This window comes from Lissotriton helveticus, chromosome 8 (genome assembly GCF_964261635.1).
Source record: "Lissotriton helveticus chromosome 8, aLisHel1.1, whole genome shotgun sequence".
Classification (NCBI taxonomy): domain Eukaryota; kingdom Metazoa; phylum Chordata; class Amphibia; order Caudata; family Salamandridae; genus Lissotriton; species Lissotriton helveticus.
Genome location: NC_136069.1, coordinates 77445746 through 77465793, shown reverse-complemented (window position 1 = coordinate 77465793; position 20048 = coordinate 77445746). Strand labels below are relative to the sequence as shown.

At 48.2% G+C, this 20048-nt stretch overlaps 1 protein-coding gene across 2 annotated transcripts in view; it reads left to right on the top strand.

The window, feature by feature from the left end:
- QTRT2 (queuine tRNA-ribosyltransferase accessory subunit 2) overlaps window positions 1-20048 on the top strand; it is a 187497-nt gene that overhangs the window by 156613 nt on the left and 10836 nt on the right. For both annotated transcript variants that reach the window (XM_078656655.1, XM_078656656.1), the window contains exon 8: window positions 3614-3734. In XM_078656655.1, coding sequence (XP_078512781.1) covers window positions 3614-3734 — 121 coding nt within the window. The remainder of the gene's footprint in view (window positions 1-3613; window positions 3735-20048) is intronic.

Below are 20048 nucleotides of genomic sequence, written 5' to 3'. Positions count from 1 at the left end.
ATCGAGTCGAACGCCATTGTGGCGTCAAGGGATAGAATGGCGGCGTCTTGTTGTAGAATAGGTTGCCGACTTAGAACATTATTGACTCTCCTCAAATTTAGGGCTGTATTCCGACCCGGAAGGAAGCCCGGCTGATCGTCATGAATGAGGGAGGGAAGCACAACAAGGAGTCAATTGGCCAGGAGCTTGGCGAGGATCTTAGCCTCCGCACTAATCAAGGAGATCGGTCTATATGAACTGCAGTCGGTGGGCGGTTTATTTGGTTTGAGGATAACCGCTATGGAGGCTAGCCGTTGATCAAGCGGCAGGATACCTGTTCCAAGCTGTCCTCCAACATATTCTTAAGATGTGTGACGAAGCCGGGAGACATGCCCTTCAAGAATTCAATCGGGACTCCATTGGGGCCCATGCTTTGCCAGAATTAACTGCAAAGAGTGCCGTCATGAGCTCGTCTGCCGTGATGTCGGCGTCTAGCGCTTCCTTGTCAGTCTCCGAAAGCGTAGGCAGGCGCATCTCCTCGAGGAGTTGCCTAGACTCTCCCGAGGTGTACCTCGCCCCGGCTGTATAAATACGTGCCAGATGGTCGGCAAAAGCGTCAGCGATTTCCTGCGGATCTACGGTTGTCGACCCATCCGGTCGCACGATAGACGACACCCATCGAGCCCCCTGCTCCCGCCGCTCCAGCCAAGCAAGCATTTTCCCTGCGGGCCGTCTCATCCGAGGGAGCAGTGTTGTGGGACATTTTTAGACGTGACAAGTTAGATTCGATCTGATGGATCGGGTCGGCATGTTTCCGTATATAACCCATTTTGAGCGCTAGTGCCTTTCCTTTGATGACCGCCATATACGCCTCCCAGATCGTGACTGCTGAGCGTACAGAACCGACGTTTTCCGTGAAGTAGAAGTCGGTATGTCGGTATGTTCTATCAGACAGTCCTTAATGTCTGGGATCTGCAGAAGCCAAGGGTTGATAATTATGGGGCCTCGGGTGTAATGGTGCTGATAAGTTAAGTCTACAGTTAGAGGAGAGTGGTCAGAAATGCCCCGGGGGAGGCCCTTCAGATGTACGAAGTGTCTGACGTCTGCTGTGGGGCAAAAGAAGGAGTCAATCCGGGACATGCTGTTGTGTGCATTAGAATAGTGTGTGAAATAAGGCGTATCGGGGTAATGAGTTCTCCAGACGTCTTCAAGTCCCATGGCTTGTACAAACTCCGATAGATCGGAACTCTGTCTGTGTGAAGTGCGTCTGGGATGACGGTTGATATCATCATTCATTGTCATGTTAAAGTCACCCCCAATGAGAATCGTATCGGTAGGGAGGCCTGTCAGTTGGGCGCCTAAGTCTCTGAGGGAATCACGACCTAGAGTCGGTGGGAGATATGCAGATAAGATGTTCAAGGGACACCCCTCCCAGGAGGCCTCAACTAGTGCAAATAGGCCCAGGGGGTCAGCCCATGTCTTAGTGTAGGTGACACAAGGTTCTTTTTAACTAGTATCCCTGTGACCCGGGACCCAGAGGTGAATTCCGCATGTACCAGCAGTTTATAGCCGCCTCTGTGGAGTGCCTGACAGGTGTTACCAACCAGGTGGTTCTCCTGCAACAACACTATGTCGGGGGAGTGGCGTCGTAGGTATTGGAGGACTATGCCGCGTTTGATTCTATGCCCTAATCCGTTGACATTCTACGACATGATCGTGATGGTTCTAGGAAGGGACTGTGACATAGTGGTGGATGCAGTGAGATCTATGGAGGAGTGACAAGAGAAGGACCGATCCGTGCCACCAAATGGCCGTGGCAAGAAAGAGCGTGGGAGCAGGGGGGGCGTGGGACCTCCTGAGGAATCAATAACACCAGATGGATGCCATATGCCATGTGTGGACCCTGCGAAAGGTGTGGAATGTGACAAGTAAGGACTCCGCTGTGAACAAAAAACACAATAACCAACAATGCAAAAACAGTACTCCTTAGAACCTCCCCACCCAGCCCCCCTGCCTGCGGACTTGAAACTATCCACTCCCCAACTAGGCAGAGTGCCTGTCGCCCTCCCAAACATTAACTGGGTGTTTAGAGAGCCATAAGTGCCCTCGCCTAGAGTCTACAAGATGATGGAGCCTAGAGACGAGGCTAGTTTTAATAAAAAATAAAGTCAATCGAGTGAATTAATAGCTTCACCTGGAGCAATGTTAAGTAAAATAAGGCTTGCGCATCAACGTTCGTTTTAACCGTCATGAGAATATTAGTGCTGCGGAGCGAGATTAAAGCACCGAAGAAGCGATTCAGAGCTGCGCAATACTGTTAAGCTTTGGCACTGCAAGAATAATTACTGCGTGTTCGTGTGAAAATGATGAATATAGTGCGCAGTAGTAATTAAAGCTAGAACGAGCAGAAAACAGAGCGCAGACACAATCATAATCTTGTTTCTCATAATGCTAGTGCGGCGTAGCTCATGTGTCCATACAAGTGTATTAATTCAACAGTGACAGAGCGAAGCGTCAGTGCTGTAGAGGAATAGTGCACTACAAACCGATTATAACGTTCTGCAAGTGTGGTGCGGGCAGCGATCTTCGCAAGTGTGGTGCAGCCACTTGTGCAGTAACGCTATTACTATTTAAAGAAATAACGCTGGAAGCATATGTAACAAAACAAACTTATTTATGATGCATGTAGTGTTCTTTATTCGATGTCATCCTGAGCTGATTTCTTACAGTTGGCCCAGCTGCGTCTGGAGGGGTCGTTTGGGGTTTCCTCCAACAAATAAACTACAGAGAGAAGATTTATAACGAGTTCCAGCTTTGTTTATTTATGACAAATACCCACCATGGTGCCATAGTAACCATTATGCCAGGAGAGTGGATCCCATCATGCCCAAGATGGCCTCGTATATCTATATGTCATGGATGGCGTGCGATACTCGGAGTACGGTTGTTATTAGGGTGCGAGACGGCCAGGCCCATGAATCTCACACACGCGCCATACACTAACACACCATGTTTTTGTCTACAGATCTTCTTCCCTTCCAGCTCACATCACACCTCTTCTCTCTGGTTTCTGGGGTCCATCCACCTGGCATGTCCTATGTACATAAAGATATATTATGGTTGCCAGTACAAGCCTTTATGGTGATAGGCTTATAACAGCACTGTGCGCAGCCACGCCGCAGAGCCGGGGGTTGCAGGTTCAGTTCATTCCCTTCCAACAGAGCCTCTCTAATGGGTAGAAAGTGCAAATGTAATGTCCAGTTCCAAGTCCTTACACATGCACAATCTGAGCTTAGTTTTCCTGTCACGCCGGTGGTCTGGAGCCACACAGCTCCAGATCCCATGGTGAGGCTCCTGGGTGAGCCACCACCACTAGCAAGCCCTGCTCAGATTGTCCCCTCTTTGGTTTGTCGATGGAGGGCTCCATGCTGCTGTTCTGCCCCCTCCCTCTCTAAAGTCCTAGTTCTTCATGTTCTCTTCCTTTCATCTTTGGATGCTAGTCTGTGTGGCTGAGTATCTCTTGTGCTTCAAGTGTTTTATCCTAGTAATCAGTGGTGGACGTGCTTCACCAGGACAATGATATCCGTCCACAGATGTGTAGGGTTCTCAGCACGTGCTTTCTTTCTCCTTTCAGTCCTAGAGCAGCATGTGAATCCGGATCCAGTGAGATCCAGTGAAGAGCAAGTCCAGAACGGAGAGCCGGACTCCAACAGCGATGGCAAGACACCTTTTGAAATCTGTTTGAAAGATAAAAGGTGTGTTTCACTTCATAGCTCTGTCGTTCTTGAGCACTGAACAGTTTAAAATGGCCAGTTCCTTTTCCATATACGCTTTCTTCATCTCCATTTTCTTACCTATTTTTATGTTGCTTACTTCTGTCGATCCTCGCTTACTCGTGCATTCGTCTGTCCATCTGCATTTTATTTCCTCCCACTATTGCCTCCTCTTTCTTTTCTTCCTCTCATTTGCTTACATTTTTTCTGCTACCTTTCTCCTCATTTTCTTGCTTTGCCTGCATGTATTCATGTTCTTTCTTTATCTTTCTCGCGGTCTATTGAAGTCTTATTCTTCCCTTAAGACTCTTTTTTTCTCTCATTCCGTTCTCTCACTTTTGATATTTTTCTTCCTCTCTTTCATTTACTCTTCCATCTCCATGCCTCTGTCCCACAATATGTACTCCTAGATTTCATTTTTGCATTACTTTGCATAGTTCCATTTGTACATCTCTTTTAAATGTACGAACAGTTTAAGTTACGTAAGGCAGATTTATTGTTCCAAAGGTTTTTAATTTTAGATGTGTTATTGAAACTGCGATACATTTGCATTTCATTGATATTTTACCAAATTTCGTTTATATTTGCTGTGTAAGATGTAGCTGTATTTCAGTTATTTAGCACTTACTGCAGTGACTCCGGCCATGAAAAGAAACAAAAAAGCTGTAAAGAGTTAAATCCTGAAACTATGGGCTTTGGAGAACACATCCCCCCTCCCCATACAAAATGAAAGTTTCTATATATCACACGTATCATTGTTGGATATCGGCTTCGAGGAGGTGCCTAATTTAAATCCTATAAATGTCTGAGAGAAGTATATCGGACATTCGGGATGGAAGTAAATGAGGCAGGAATCCTGCACTACAGTATTTGTACTTCAGGGCCACTTTGTGCAAATTTAGTTCCACGCTTAATTTGTATGCGAATACTTATTTGGACAGGGCCTTTGTTGTAGCTGGAATATCTAAACCTCCCTCTTCTGGCTCGTTCCAGGAGACCTGATGGATTTGTTTTTGTTAGGTCGAGGCTGCGATGGCTGCGCATGCGCAGTCTCGCTGGCGAGATTTAATGATTTAGGGCAGCTTTCACTAGTGGGCTTTAAGCCCCGCCCCTCTTTCCCATTGGCCACCGTCATCGTTTATGCTAAACGATGGCCAGCCATTGGGAAAGAGCTTGTGGTGACTTACACTTTTCTCTTTTTCGGCCGGCCCACTTGGACCGACTGCCCTGACTTCCTTCTGGCGTAAAAGCTTTGTTATCTTTATGGGATCAAACAGATGGCCCCATAAAGATAATAAAAACCTTTTGCGCCAGAAGGAAGTCAGGTCGAGGCCGTACAAGTGGGACGGCAGAAAAAGAGAAAATGACTATGTCACCAAAGCCAGCGCTTTTTATTCTGTATTTGGCGTGAGGCAAGGCAGCTAGCTGGCGGCTGCTGCAGAAGTAGTGTTACAGCGCTCTTTGGCTTTAGGATGAGAAGAAAGAGCTTCACGGGGCTCACCTGGTCTGTGAATCTTTTTTGCAAAATAGCGCTGCGATGTTTCAATTGTTTAATGCAGTGTATTAAAGCCAAACCTACTTTTTTAACCGATCTGTTAACTGCCTCAGGATTGCTTCGTGCAGCCTGTCTTCGTAAAAGTGATTGGACCTCACCTCTGAGGCAGAAGCGCTCCGAAGCTGGCTTGTTTGGAGCTATAGCAAGACACAGCATGCTTACTTTAGATAATCTAACCTGAATATAGTCTGAAATGGGGCGTCAGTCTCTGAACACCCCACCTCTCTTTGCTCCACCGTCTCCCTCTGTTACCCCTGCCCCTCCCCGATTCAACACGGTATTTAAAACAGACTCAGAGGAGCCTTCATTGCCCGACCCTCCCGTGGGGCGCCTTCATTGCCCGACCCTCCCGTGGGACGCGAGTTTTCAGACCCTACCGCGGTAAAGAGCGGGTCACGGTTCAGCGGCAAACGAAGGAAGGAGGCAAAATTCAAACCCGCAGCGAGTTTCCCTAAGTGGAATGAATACGGCCGCCGTCTCTGTTAACGAGTTTAACGATTTTCTGATCGTTTCAACCATTAAATGTGAATGTCGACGGGTTCTTATCGCCCACAATACTTCTTGCTTCGAAGCGCTCCTAATTTGGGTAGATACAGTGATCTCAGCCTAGCTTTTTGCCCAGGATAACACAATGCTATCTAGCTGGCTGGCTAGGATTGAAGGGCCAGGGGTCCAGAGTCCATTCACTCACAGCCCTTAACCGAATCACAAATCAAGAAGTGCACGAACGTCATTGCAAAACCATAGTACAGCCATTCCCTACATGAAGAACTGCAGTGGCGGAGATTCCCGCTTAAAAAAAACATGTCAGTGAGTGCCAAGGTACGCAAGCCAACGGGTGACACCGAAGATGTAAAGGCGCTGATGCCAAGAGGGGCCTTTAATGATGGCAACAAACCTGCCTGACAGGTGACTGACTGGCCCCAGCTCTGTCAGACACCCAGAGGAGACGTGCCTCCAGCGCGACGTGTGACGGACTCTGCACCAGCCTTACTGTCCTTTAGTCACTCCTGCAATCGTGGCATGAGAGTGACTCTGCACCAGCCTTACTGTCCTACAGTCCCTCCTTCACGCAAGGCACGAGTGGCACATCCGTCTAGACTCTAGACGTTCCAATATTTGTTTGAACAGAAGCGTACCTGCAAGCATGTTTATGCAGTAAAAGAAATTGTTGACGTTTGAAATTATTATTCACAATGTGGCAACGCCGTCCTGTTGTAGAAATATCAGTAGTGCGTTTCTTTTATATTTCCAGCCATTGCACGCCATGGACTAGTGTGCTACGGGGCCTCAAAGCGCTTCAACGCCTTGCACGGGTAGGACGGGCTCTGTGAATGCTTTTACAAAACAATACAGCTCTGTGAGGTCCAAGTGTGAGGTGTCCCTGAGCCACGTTACATGTGTGTATTCGCCTTATTAAAGCATTTTGTAGAGGTGGGAATTGTTTACAGCAGTTAATATTCATATATAAGGTTACAAATGGGGGTGGGGTCGCACACTACTCACACACCGGCGGTGTCGCCCCTAAGGACTCTGGTCAATGTAGTAAAGTGTTCGCGATGTATCATCTTTCGATCGTCTGCTATCTTCGCTGTCTTCGCCATCCCTGGACACGTGTTTCGGGGTATTACCCCTCATCAGCAGGGATAGGCCGAGTACTGGGGTTGCCGATGGCTGCCAATATCTGCCAGGTATAGTACCACTCAGGCGCGTAGGTGCGGGATCCCAGGCTCGTCAGCCCGCTGCTCAAGGGAGCTTTAAAGTTACAAATGGGGGTGGGGTCGCACACTACTCACACACCGGCGGTGTCGCCCCTAAGGACTCTGGTCAATGTAGTAAAGTGTTCGCGATGCATCATCTTTCGATCGTCTGCTATCTTCGCTGTCTTCGCCATCCCTGGACACGTGTTTCGGGGTATTACCCCCCATCAGCAGGGATAGGCCGTGTACTGGGGTTGCCTATGGCTGCCAATATCTGCCAGGTATAGTACCACTCAGGCGCGTAGGTGCGGGATCCCAGGCTCGTCAGCCCGCTGCTCAAGGGAGCTTTAAAGTTACAAATGGGGGTGGGGTCGCACACTACTAAGGTTGATGAACTCTGCAAGGGAGCAGCCCCGTGGGCGTGGATGAAGCAGGAAGCCAGGCACTTGGCTAGCTGGGCTAATGGCCAATCTATTCCTGCAATACACCGGCGCACTCTTGCATGTGAAGGGCTCTCGGAGTGTCCTTGCATCTCTCCGAGAGGTTATCACCGAGGCGCTAACACCACCCTGTCTTGCCAAGCACTTGGCTGCCCAGAGACAGCACCCTTATCTTGACCCACAGGAGAGTAGTCAGTGCAGAGGGGGCACTGCCAGTGCCGGGCATGTGGAGAAGACGCTCAGGCCGCCCACCTTCTCTGCAGGGGTCTGCCACTAGGAATCTTTCGCCTCGTCTTCCCCGCGCTTATCTGGGCGGCGTAATCTGTATATTTGAGTGAGCTGGTTGTCTGACTGTGTTATCCTGAGCACCCGATAAGATATGTGCTCCTTGAGCTATCGCGGAGTCAAGCGGGCATTTCAGAGTCAAACTAGCCCATCTCTGGGACATAGGTAGGGGCTTGTGAAACAGCAGATTTTTTTGAGAAATGTACACAAATGTATGCAAATATGTTTCGCTAGTGCCAGTCTTGAGTGCAAAAAGTGCTGCAAATGTGCCTAATGCGAAATATTAATGAATTTTGCAAAGTGTTTTCAAAATTGTGCATGGGCCTAGTCACTTTTTGTCGCTGGGCTGTGGCCCGTTTCTGACCCTGGCATATCATCCGGACCCTGGCACTCTTTAACCTCACTCCTTTACAATCAGAACATTCAGCAAACCGGCCAACGGTACAGTCTGATCAGGGTGACTCAACCAGTCCCGATCATTTGTGAAAACTTCGAGCCCTAGGGAGGTGCAAGGCCCCATTCAACCCGTTTTGCTTGGAAGCAGGGTAAACAAGCATTAAAAAGGCAATAGGTCTCGCCATTAATTAAGTTAAAGCCATTTGCTTTGCTATACAGTACCATTAGCAAAGCAAATGGCTTTAACGTAATAAAAGGCAAGACCTATTGCATTTTCAATGCTTGTTTGCAACATGGGTTACAACATCAAAATTCCACAAATAAAATTCAGAATTGAAGCTGTCAATGCTGGCTCTACCCTTTGACTCCCTTCCTTAATGTCAGTGGCTGTATTGACTGCAGACCTTGACCTGTTCCATCACCAGCACATGAGCAGAATTTGGGAAACTAAAATATTTCATATTGAAAGTACAGTGATATGTAGTATGTATGTTGACGCCATGTTGCTACATACATTTCCCTGGATGAAAACATGATGTAATCCTTTGGAGTATTAGTGGTATCCCTCGCACGATGACGGTGCAGCCGAACATGGCCACTCCATATCGGTGCTGCTCCATGTTATGCCCTTTCTGTATGGTGCACCTCATATCCACTCAAGTCATGGTTTCTAGTTTCTATGACCTAAGATTCACAGTAGGGAGAGGAAATTCCCATTAGTTTGAGAACTTCAACTTCTTGCCAGTCCGCTCTGCTGGTTTTGCTGCAGAGGAGACTGGCCTCGGTGGACAACGATCTGCTCTCTGAAACAGACCGGCTGTTAGGGACCAAAATTATGTTTGGGGGGAGGAGGGGCTCCACTGACTGCCAGATGGCCCTTCGGTAATAACATCCTGCCAATACCACTTAAGTTAAGAGGCAGGGACAGCCTAGGGCAGCTCAGTTTAAAAGAACAAAACTGCCCGTTTCCGCCTGGAATCTCTGCACTACTAGTGCATAGAAGTGACTGTCTGGGTGCCTTGCCTTTAAAACAGAAAGCGAGGCACCATCAGATCTGTGTGATGCTGCAGCCAGTGCCCCGTTTGGATACTGATCGCCGGATCATCTTGTTTTCTTTCATATGTGTGCACACAAGGAAAGCTTGTGGGGCGGCCAGCCTGACGGGGGTTGATTAATTACAAGTTTGATCTTTGCTTATTCATTCTTCTTCTGCTGCAGCACTGAGAATTGAAGTGCTTACAACGTGCACTGTATGGGGCCTGGGACTGGAGGAGTCCGGGGCGTTGGGGGAGGCTAGGGCATTGGATGAAACAATAAAGCCTCGTTAACATGTAAATGGTCTTTCAAAAGACCTGTGAAGTACTCGGGTGCGGCTGTGTGCGCGCCCCGGAAGAAATTTCCAGAAGCAGGAAGGGGGCTTAGCTGGATTCGAGCACGGCAGTGTGTCCACATTTTCTAGTATTTTTCCGTTTCTAAATATAAATACAGACAAAGGAAATATAGATTTCCGCCTGTATTTATATGTAAAAATCCGTAAAAACGGAAAACCGGGAGCCCTAGTTAAAATGTATTCTTCCTCTTCCTTGTGTGGTGATACCCGGCCTGTACACTGCAGAATCGGAGTGTACAGCAATAGTAATATGTTCTATTTGCCACAGCATTACCTCTGAGCGCAAAATGCCTTGGTCCACATAAAAGCTGATTATCCTATAGAAATGTGACTTCCATAATGTAACATTTAGCTCTTGAATAGACAATTTAGGAATCGCACTTCTTACTGATAGCAGTACAGTTTATTTCTCTTTAATTTCATAGTGAAAGGCAGTAGACTTTGAGGTCCTCCATTATTCCAAAGAAATAATAGGATAGAATGGTTGAAGAATATTTTTGTATTTATTTTATAGGGCATTTTACCTAGCAAGCAAGTATAATATAAGTTGCAAATTTGAAAAAAATACCAGTGTTCTGTTCTGTTTGAAAGACTGCTTAAGATTTTGTTTTCATTTTGAGATAGTAAATGATTTAAACATGCACAGTATTATATACAGCAGACAATATATTTAAACGTTATAAAAACAAACTGCATTTTTAATGCACTTTTGTTTACTTGTAAGAAACAGTGAGGCAAATGAAATGAAAAGAACAGAGTTGATCACTGAATTCTTACTTATAAACAACATCAAGAAGGGGCCTATTAATAGTTTCGCAGGCATTCTAGATCAGTGACAGCTAATACCAGAAACAAATACAACTTATGACACCCTACATTATATTATTTTATTAGGAGCCCAGTGATTTCATCGATGGCGTGTTGACAAGTTGAGCCTGTCTCTGGGGTCAGTGGGTGAATTTGTGATGGTTGTGAACTCTTTCCTCTGCGCGGACAGTTTCTAAATGATATGGGGCCTATAAAGTGTTGCTTTGGTGTCTACCGCAAGAGCAGGTGTCATTCTCTGTCGGGTCAGCAGGCTTCACTCCTTGCCTCTGTCCCTATCGGCCTATTGCCAAGGCAGTAACTCGCAATACTGCTCGGCCGCTCTGAAATAAAATGACATTTATTGAAGGTGCTAATGGCCGACAATGCAAAAGCGTAGCTGCCTTTCACACTTCGCATGTATACAAAAATAATGAAATTCAGCAAAGCATTATTAAATAAGGTTCAAAGAAATGGGCCAGCTATCGCCGCTCGAGCACATTAGCGCATTAAATAGGTAACGTGTTGTAGTTCTGCTTTTTTCCCAGGAAGTTCTTCAACATAAATGTAATGCTCATATACTTTGTGCCATGGTTTTAATTTTGCAAGAGTCTCATCCAAATGTCCAAGTTTTTTCTCAACTATAAGCCACCTTGTTTGTTGTGTAGCTTGAGAGGTCACTTAGGAGGAAGAACGTTTGTTGGTCTGGGTTTTCAAGATGTTCTTTGCTCCAGATGTTGTTAGACCTGACCGTATTGTGGAACTTCTTGCAGCCCAGCATGAAATGTTTCTTGTCCTCTCCTGTTCTGCGCAAGCATTGATCTGAGACCACACAGTTTCTGCTGTTCATAATGATGTTTAGCAACAGACTTACTCCTCTTGTTAGAGCGGAGAGTCTCCCCGCTCTATGGTTTGATAGCAGGACGAGGTATTGTTGAGCATTCCATGAGGGGTCATATGTGCCAGAAAGCTCCTATTGGGCCTTGTCTAAGGTTTGTTATGTTATGTTATGTTAGCACAACTTATAAAGTGCAACAGCTGCCTCAGCAAAGGGGCGTCCTGGCGCTGACAGCAGAGCAACTGACACATGCGGATGGAACAGATAATAGGACTACTTTGCAGGGAAATGGGGAGTCTTAATGGCCTCCCTGAATTTTAGATAGTAGTTAAGGCCACGGATGGGAGCAGGTAGTGCGTTCCAGAAGAGGGCTGCTCTACTACGAAAGGAGCGGCCTCCAGCACGGACTCTCGATCTCCGGAGGACCACCACCACGTGTTGACCCCGTGAGCGGAGATGTCGTGAGGGAACATATGGCGAGAGGAGGTTGGCCAGGATAGTAGGGGTGGTCAATTTCAAGACGTTGAAAGAGATGCATAGAGCCTTGAATTCAATTCGCCTGGGCAGCCAGTGAAGAAGAAGAATGGCGTCAGACACCGGGCAGGACCTGCGCAAACCCAGAAGGGTTCTTGCTGCCGCGTTCTGTGCCCTTTGTAGCCTCAGAATTTCAGCCTTATTGGACCCCAGATATAGAGAGCAGGCATAGTCCAGTCTTGACATTACAGACGCCTGAATGATGACCTGTTGTGTGGGTGCATCAAAGAAACCCAATATGCGCTCATTATGCCTGCTTCGCTGTGGCTGTCTCGGCTATTTTGAAGCTCTTTCACAGGTTTCGCTCCCTTTGGTCTCTCAGTGTGGGGCCTGTCTTCACACCACTCATGGAGCTCCTTCCATTCTTCAGGCTTCCCGCAGGGCAGGCTTCTCTGTTGGTACCCGTGCAATGCTGATGGGAGCCACCGTTGTCAGCACTCATGATATATCTTTTGGCTGCTGGGCAGCAACAAACTGCAAACGTTTCCTTTTGAGATTACTCCAGGGTGGCCTCTTGATGGACATCGCTTATGGGGTCCCCCTTCATACAGATCAAAGGCACGGGGAAGGGCTAGATGGTGCAGGATTAGGGCCTCCAGGCTGGCAGCAGAGATGAAGAGAGTACATCCACATCTGACTCCATGCCAACCCAGACACCCCATTCCACCTAATGTAAACCATATAAAACATGCCCGCTTTTGTAAACCATCTGCATTTATATCAACTAAATTACTGGCCCTGGCCCTGCCTTTCTTTACTCTCTAAACCAAATCTAGCCCTTTTATCTCTAGCCACAATCTAAACCTAAATTCTAACTTGAGTCTCAACCATGACCTTCCATCCTACACCCTTACCCTATTCCCTAAAATCTTATCCTAATTGTAAACGTAGTCCTGAATATACCACAACTCTATATCCTAGACTCCTAACACTAGTGTAAGCCTAGACCTAACCAATACCTTACACCCTAAACTGTAACCCTGCTCTTTTCCTACATTTGAGCCCTTCCCCTAATGACAACCTTACATTCTAAATCGTGCCTTTACTCCTTAAACTCTAATGCTAATCCTATCCTGCATGTAGACCTTTGCTCTAACCATAACCTTCCATCCTACACACCAAACTGTAACCCAACAGCTAAACCTTAGATCTGATGACAAGCTTATGTTCTACACCATAAACTCTAACCCTAATTGTAACCCTACGCCCAAACTCTAATCCTAATTGTAATCCTACCTCCAAACTCAGACCCCAATTGTAACCCTATGCCCAAACTCAATACTAAACTCTGATTATAATTGTAACCCTACATTTAAATCTAAATCCTAATTACTTTTCATTGCTTTACATTTTTTTGTTATTTGCTACGTGTGAATTGCCCTGGAATACGTAGTATGGGCTTTACATGAAGTGCTTTGATTTTTTTTTTAGCTATTTATGATTTGCAGAAGATTGAAAAGGTTTTAAAACTACAGAGAGACGAAGGAAATCAATAGAGCTCCAAACAGTGCAGATCTGCTTTGTGCCTTTTCCACACTACACGGGCCAGTAGTGTGTGGTGCTGCATTCTCTGGGCATGTCAGAGTATGGTTCAGGCTTCAGTGCAGCGGGACTAGCTAGAGGACATTCAGGCGCCCTTCTAAGGTTAGCACCCACCTGTAGGTCAAAGACAAACCTACTCTGTGGAAGTGTGACTTGTACTAAAAGTGTGTACATCCGGAAGAAATAAACTACCAGGGCTGATGAGAAGTGGTCTCCTTTGGTTCCAGTGCGTCCTTTTGCAGAGATCCTGCTGTTTGGTGACCAGTCAGGTGGCAGTAACAGGACCGGACAGAAGAACGAGGTGTTCGTCCTCTGTCCAACCACATTAGTACCAACTGAAGGCGCTGCAATTATTGCGTCATAACAAGCGATGGTGTAAAGTGGGAAGATCAGTAGAATCGACTTGCTGGTTGTTCAGGGAAAAGAGTATTTGCTCTTGTGCGAGAATTCCAGGACAGCCGGCTTTGCTTGCTTCAGTACCATTGTCAATAAATTAACTACGTGTTGTGTTGTATCCAGTTTTTTTGTCACTAAATCCTAAACAGGAGTAATATAAAGCACGAGTGGTGGGCTTTTACTCAACTCCCCACCTGCCTTGTGCCCTTCCCTCTGCTTTAGCACCAATGCATGACCCAACTTTAAATGGACAAGCCATTAGACGTACTCTCAATCTTTTATGTTCAGCCAAAAAATACCTCCTGCCATCGAAGTTGTAGGCCATGCTAAGGTGTTTGAACTTTAGTCATGCACTTTCATGGTCCTCTGAAGTCAAATGTCAGTGTGCAGTGGAGATCAGAGCTAAGAGGCCTGTTTGTTATGAGGACTTGACTAATAATGCAGAGGAGTTAGTCACATGTTTGGACTGAAGATTCCTCTTTCAGAACTATAGGGTGCCATCGTATGGAGGTTTGTGATGCAACATTCTTATGCACAGCAAGACCTCTGGTTTTTGATGACCCTGCCTTTTATTGTTTGATAAGCTCATATTCTAACGTCTATTTCCCCGGGACTCATTGATTAACCAACGCAGGTGATTGTATAATGTTTGTAAAAGTAAATTGAAAAAAGTGCCGTTTCTGGGCACATCTCAGTCTGGACTGGTTGAATGGCCCTGTTCATTTTGCAGCAGGGGAGAAGAACAGTCTGTTGCCTTTGGTGGTTCAGTTTCCTCAATGACGTGAACTCTCCTTTAAAGATAGTTGTTGGTTTTGCATGTATTTCTCTTTGCAGTCCCACACATTCCTACTGCAGCGACCTGTCCATTGTGTTAACCAATTTTGAATAACTTCTGATCAAGCAGGCTGTATCTCAGTTTACAATGCACAATGTTTAGTAAAACTAAGATAGCAGAGCGTCAGCTAATATTATGGAGGTCTTAAATACTGAATTCTCAGACTCCAGACCTGTTTGTCAGATTCTTGCTCTCAGCAGCTCAGTGTAGCATAGTGCTATGCCTAAGGTTACACATCTTGTAGGTTCAGACAAAATAAGTAGGCTGTGCATTGTACAAATGGTGGTTCAAGCCTCATCAGAGTAGCTCCATGTCTTACGATACCGCTCATGGTCATACTTCGGACAGAAGAGGTAGTCATCAGTTTTCAAGCTTCGTCCTTTTATCGAAGAGCGATCCGCTGCTAGTGTTACAAATATGTGAACTCACTTTCAAGCCTGAAAAACAGGAATAGAAAACACGTCAAACAGTATTGTAGACTGTCTGTGGTTGTCAACCATCCCCATCCCTCGAGAACTGCTACATCCAAGGGGAGCAACTAGACCTGATGCTTAGCCCCACTCATTTCTGGTAACGGCTTCAGCACCGGTGAGGGAGCAGAGCCAGATGCAGGCGATGAGATGGCGCTCACACCTACCACAAGCCAGCTTCACAAACTACCACATCGTAGGATCTTCATGGATCGTCGTAAGCTTGATATAGTCCCCCCTGGACCAACTTTGTTACAAAAATACAGTCTCTGCGTTATTTCAGAGGCAAAAACTGCCACTTTCACCCGTTCATTGAGTTTTATTTCCTTTTAATTTTGCTTAAGAAAAAGAAACCCATGCTGGATATTTGCTCTACACGCAGCATGCCATAGGGCTCCTCTGCATGGCTCCATATAGCAGTGGTAGGTATTACTTGTTGCGGGGCCCAAGGACAGCACTACATGGCGAAGTGACAGAGGCCGGACGAGGAGAACCCTAGGATGGGCCATGAGAGGCCTCCAGTGGGAATTTAAACAATGAATCACTGTGGCACACAATAAATGGTGCTTACAGCCTATCTGCATAATTCGTGTATCGTTGTGTCATGTAATGGGGACAATGCAAACCCAGATGTCCGAAGAGGACTCTACACCCTTGCGAAAGGAGGTCGTAGAGTGAGGTACCATTGCGAGATAAGGTAGGGGCTCGCATGGGAGCGACCTGACTGGGTAGGATCCGACCGCAGCTGAGAAGAGGAGCAACCAGAGGGACAAGATGGAAACTTCCCCTGAGAGGGGCAGCAAGAGGGGCAGTATTCTGAGAGGCAGTAGAGGTGGTGCATCAGAGGGCTGTGCTGTTGCTTGGACAGTGCAACTCTGCTGGGGTACCCCACTTTCCCAGGTGGTGGTGTCACCTCCGTGCCCTCCCCAAAAACTTTCGGGGTGCTGCTCTCCCTGAGTGCCCTCACCACCTGTGTAAAGTAGCAGCATTAAACTCTGTCTATACATTCACTGGGCACTACTGTCCAGAGGAAGATTCTAGAGCTGACATGTTAGGTGGCCAAGCTCCTCTGAATAGACAAGGTTATGATCATGAGTGTGTTTTTCTGGTTTTTCTTTGTACTTGATTGTTGAGGACCTCCTGGTTTTGGGATAATCTTGCTTTTCTTTCCAGTGAAGAACCTATGCTACCGAAATAAATGCTACTGGTAATCCTTGTCTGTAGGACTCTTCACTGAAGTCATAAACAACCCTCTCACATGCCAGTCCTTTCAATTCACAACTGCAAATTTTGATTTAGTTAAATTGAAAACTCTGCAGATCTCCCTCAAATAGGCCTGAACCTGTCAGGCAACTGCCAGTACAGAACACGCTGGGAGAGGAAAGGTGCCGGCTCCTTAGATTGTGTTTTCATTTAACTAAAGAAGCTCTTGTTTCCTTTGTTTTTCTCTCCAACATAGGAGTTTGATTTGCGTTTTTTCTTGTTTGCCGCATGTCTGTCTTTATTCTTCAATGTTGCCACATTTGGTATTTCTATATTATTGATAGAGAGCAGAGTGGTGGAAATGATATTGCCGGTTTATGATATGGAGGGTAGGTCTGCATTTGGGTAATGGCAGCGTTTACCTACAAAACACTGCATAGGCTAAAGTTTTGTTTAAAAAAAGTGTTTTGTGGTCCCACAAGCGGGTGGAACTATTTTATGTTTATTGTTTCAGTGAAGATTCCCATGATGCTGAACTGTGATTACCATTAAGGAACACCTCTGTTTGTGCACCAGAGAGTAACTTAGGGCTGCAAAATAGTAATTGGTCCCTGTGATCGGTCTGGATGCTTTAAGATGGGGTGGGAGGCTTCTTCTTTCTTCCCGGGGATCCTTTAATCATTCTGCTGCTGCTGCTTCCCTGAATGATGTTCTTTGCAGCTGTGGAATCAATCAATCAGAACATTTGTAAAGCTCACTACTCACCCGTGAGGGCCTCAAGGCGCCTCAAGGGGGGGGAGGGGTGCTGCTACTGCTCGAATAGCCAGGTTTTGAGTAGCCTTCTAAAGGTAAGTAGGTCCTGAGTCTGCCATAAGAGGATGGGGAGGGTGTTCCAGGTTTTGGCGGCGAGGTGGGAGAATGATCTGCCGCTGGTGGTCGCTCTTCGGATACGGGGGATACGGGGGACGGTGGCGAGGGCGAGGCCGGCGGAGCGTAACTGGCAGTTCGGGGTGTAGAAGGTGAGTCGTCTGTTGAGGTATGCCGGTCCGGTGTTGTGGAGTGCTTTGTGTGCGTGGGTGAGGAGTTGAAGGTGATCCTCTTGTTGACGGGAAGCCAGTGCAGGTCTCTCAGGTGGGGTGTGATGTGGCTGCGGCAGGGGATGTCGAGGATCAAGCTTGCAGAGGCGTTCTGTATGCGTTGTAGTCGTTTCACGAGTTTGGCCGAAGCTCCTGCGTAGAGGGCGTTTCCGTAGTCTAACCTGCTGCTGACAAGGACCTGGGTGACCGTTCTTCTTGTTTCGGTGGGGATCCACCTGTAGATCTTACGGAGCATGCGGGGGTGTTGAAACAGGAGGATGAGATGGCATTGACTTGCTTGGTCATGGAGAGTGTTGAGTCGAGGATGAAACCTAGGTTGCGTGTGTGGTTGGTGGGCGTTGGTGCTGCTTCTAGTGCAGACGGCCACCAGGAGTCGAGGGGTTGGTGCTGAGGATGAGGACTTCCGTCTTGTCTGAGTTCAGCTTCAGACGGCTGTTCTCCATCCACACGGCAACAGCTTTCATTCCTTCGTGGAAGTTGGTTTTGGCGGTGAGGGGGTCCTTGGTGAGGGAGAGGATCAGCTGGGTGTCATCGGCGTAGGAGATGATGTTGAGGTTCAGTCGGGCGACGTAAGGGAGTGGTGCCCTGTAGATGTTGAACAATGTCGGGCTAAGGGACGATCCTTGGGGTACGTTACAGATGATCTTAGTGGCTTCGGATCGAAAAGGGAGGAGGCGGACACTCTGGGTTCTGCCGGAGAGGAAGGAGGTTGTCCAGTCCAGTGCTTTGTCTCGGATCCCTGCATTGTGGAGGCATGTTCGTAGGGTGCAGTGGCAGACAGTGTTGAAGGCGGCTGACAGGTCTAATAGGATGAGGGCCGCGGTTTCGCCGTTGTCCAGCAGGGCCCTGATGTCATCGGTGGCAGTGATGAGGGCAGTTTCGGTGCTATGGTTGCTGCGGAACCCAGACTGGGACGGGTCCAGGATGCTGTTCACCTCGGGGTCAGCTGTCTGTTGACGGTCTTCTCGATGACCTTCCCCGGGAACGGGAGCAGGGAGATGGGTCGGAAGTTCTTGAGGTTCTTCAGATCAGCCTTGTGTGTTTTGAGTAAGGCGTTGATCTCTGCGTGCTTCCAGCTCTCCGGGAAGGTCGCGGTCTCGAAGGAGATGTTCATGGCCTTGCGGAGAAGGGGTGCAACGGTGGCGCTGGCTTTGTTGAAGATGTGGTGTGGGCATGGGTCTGACGGAGAGCCGGAGTGGATGGTGTTAATGATTTTGATGGTGTCGTCATCGTTTATGTTGGTCCAGGTGAGCAGGGGAGCGGTGTGAATGGTGGCCGTGGTGTTAGAGGTCTCGGTGGCGGTCAGGGTGCTGAAGCTGTCATGGATGTCTTGCAGTGGAAGAAGGCGGCGAGGGAGTCGCTCAGGTCTTGTGAAGGTGGAATGTCGTTGGTGTCGGAGCTGGGGTTGGAGAGTTCCTTCACGATGTTGCAGAGCTCTTTGCTGTTGTGTGCGCTGTTGTGTGCGCTGTTGTCTAGGCTGTCTTTGAAGGTGACCCTTTTCGCGGATCTGATGGTGTCTGCGGATGACGTTCTTGTGGGCTGCGTAGCTGCCAGGTGTCTGTTCGCAGAGCCATTTCTTCTCTAGTTTTCAGCAGGTTTGCTTGGAGGCCTTGAGGTCCGTGGTGAACCAGCTGGCTTTCATGTTGGTGTGTCTGTTAAAAGGGTTTCTTGATTGGGGCGAGTGTGTTGGCGCAGCCGTTGATCCACTGTCTGAGGTTGCGAGCGGCGGTGTCGGGGTCGGCGGGTGGGCTCTGGGCGAGGGTGGTGTTTAGCTGGTCTTCGGTGACTTTGCTCCACCAGCGGCGAGGGATCTGTTGAGTGCTGTGGTGCGTGGTAGGTTTCCGGAAGGTGAAGTGGATGCAGCTATGGTCGGTCCAGTGGAGTTCGGTGGTGTGGCTGAAGGAGACGTGGGAGCTTGCGGAGAAGTTGGAGTCAAGCGTGTGGCCAGCAGAGTGGATGGGTGTTGTGACGAGCTACCTGAGTCCGAGGTTGGCGAGGTTGTCCAACAGGGGGGTGGAGTTGGTGTCATTGTTGTTCTCGAGGTGGAAGTTCAGGTCGAAGTCGGCGATGGAGCTGCTGAACTGTGGTCGGGGTCTGGGCGGTCTGTAGAGGAGGGTTCCTCTGAGGGTGGTGTTGGGATCGGTGTGGATCTGGAAGTGCATATGTTCGGCGGTGCTTAAGGTGTCGTTGGTTCTGGTCGAGACTCTGAGGTGGTTTACGTGGATGATGGCATTTCCTCCTCACTGTTCTATTGGTGCGGTCTTTGCGGGTGATCTTGTAGCCATCCGGGATGGCTATGGCGATGTTGGGTGCCGAGGAGGGATTCATCCAGGTCTCCGCCAGGAAGGCGAGGTCTGGGAAAGTGAAGTCGAGTAGGTCCCAGAGTTCGATGGCGTGCTTGCGGGCGGAGCGGGTGTTGAGTAGAATGCATCTGAGGTGATTGCGGCCTTTCTCTGTGGGTGGTGTGGCAGATCGGATGCTGGTGAAGCTGCAGCTCCGGCAGGAGAAGGGTCCTTGGGTGCGCTTTCGGGCGGCCAGGAAGCAGGTGTGTGATCGTCCGGTGTTGAGTCCATGGAAGGTGCCGGCATCGTAGCAGAGACTGGTATTGTGGCGTTTGAGGGCCAGGGTTTCTGGCGCTGGGCGCTGTCCAGGCGCGGATGGGCGCAGACGAGCTTGCCTTACCATATAAGGGAGGTGGGAGGGAGGAGCAGCTGGGAGGCGGGAGCAGCGCATGGGCGAGCAAGGGGGCTGGGATGCAGCAGCGGGAAAAACAAGTGAAGCAAGGGGTACACAAGGCAAAAAGCAGGAGGG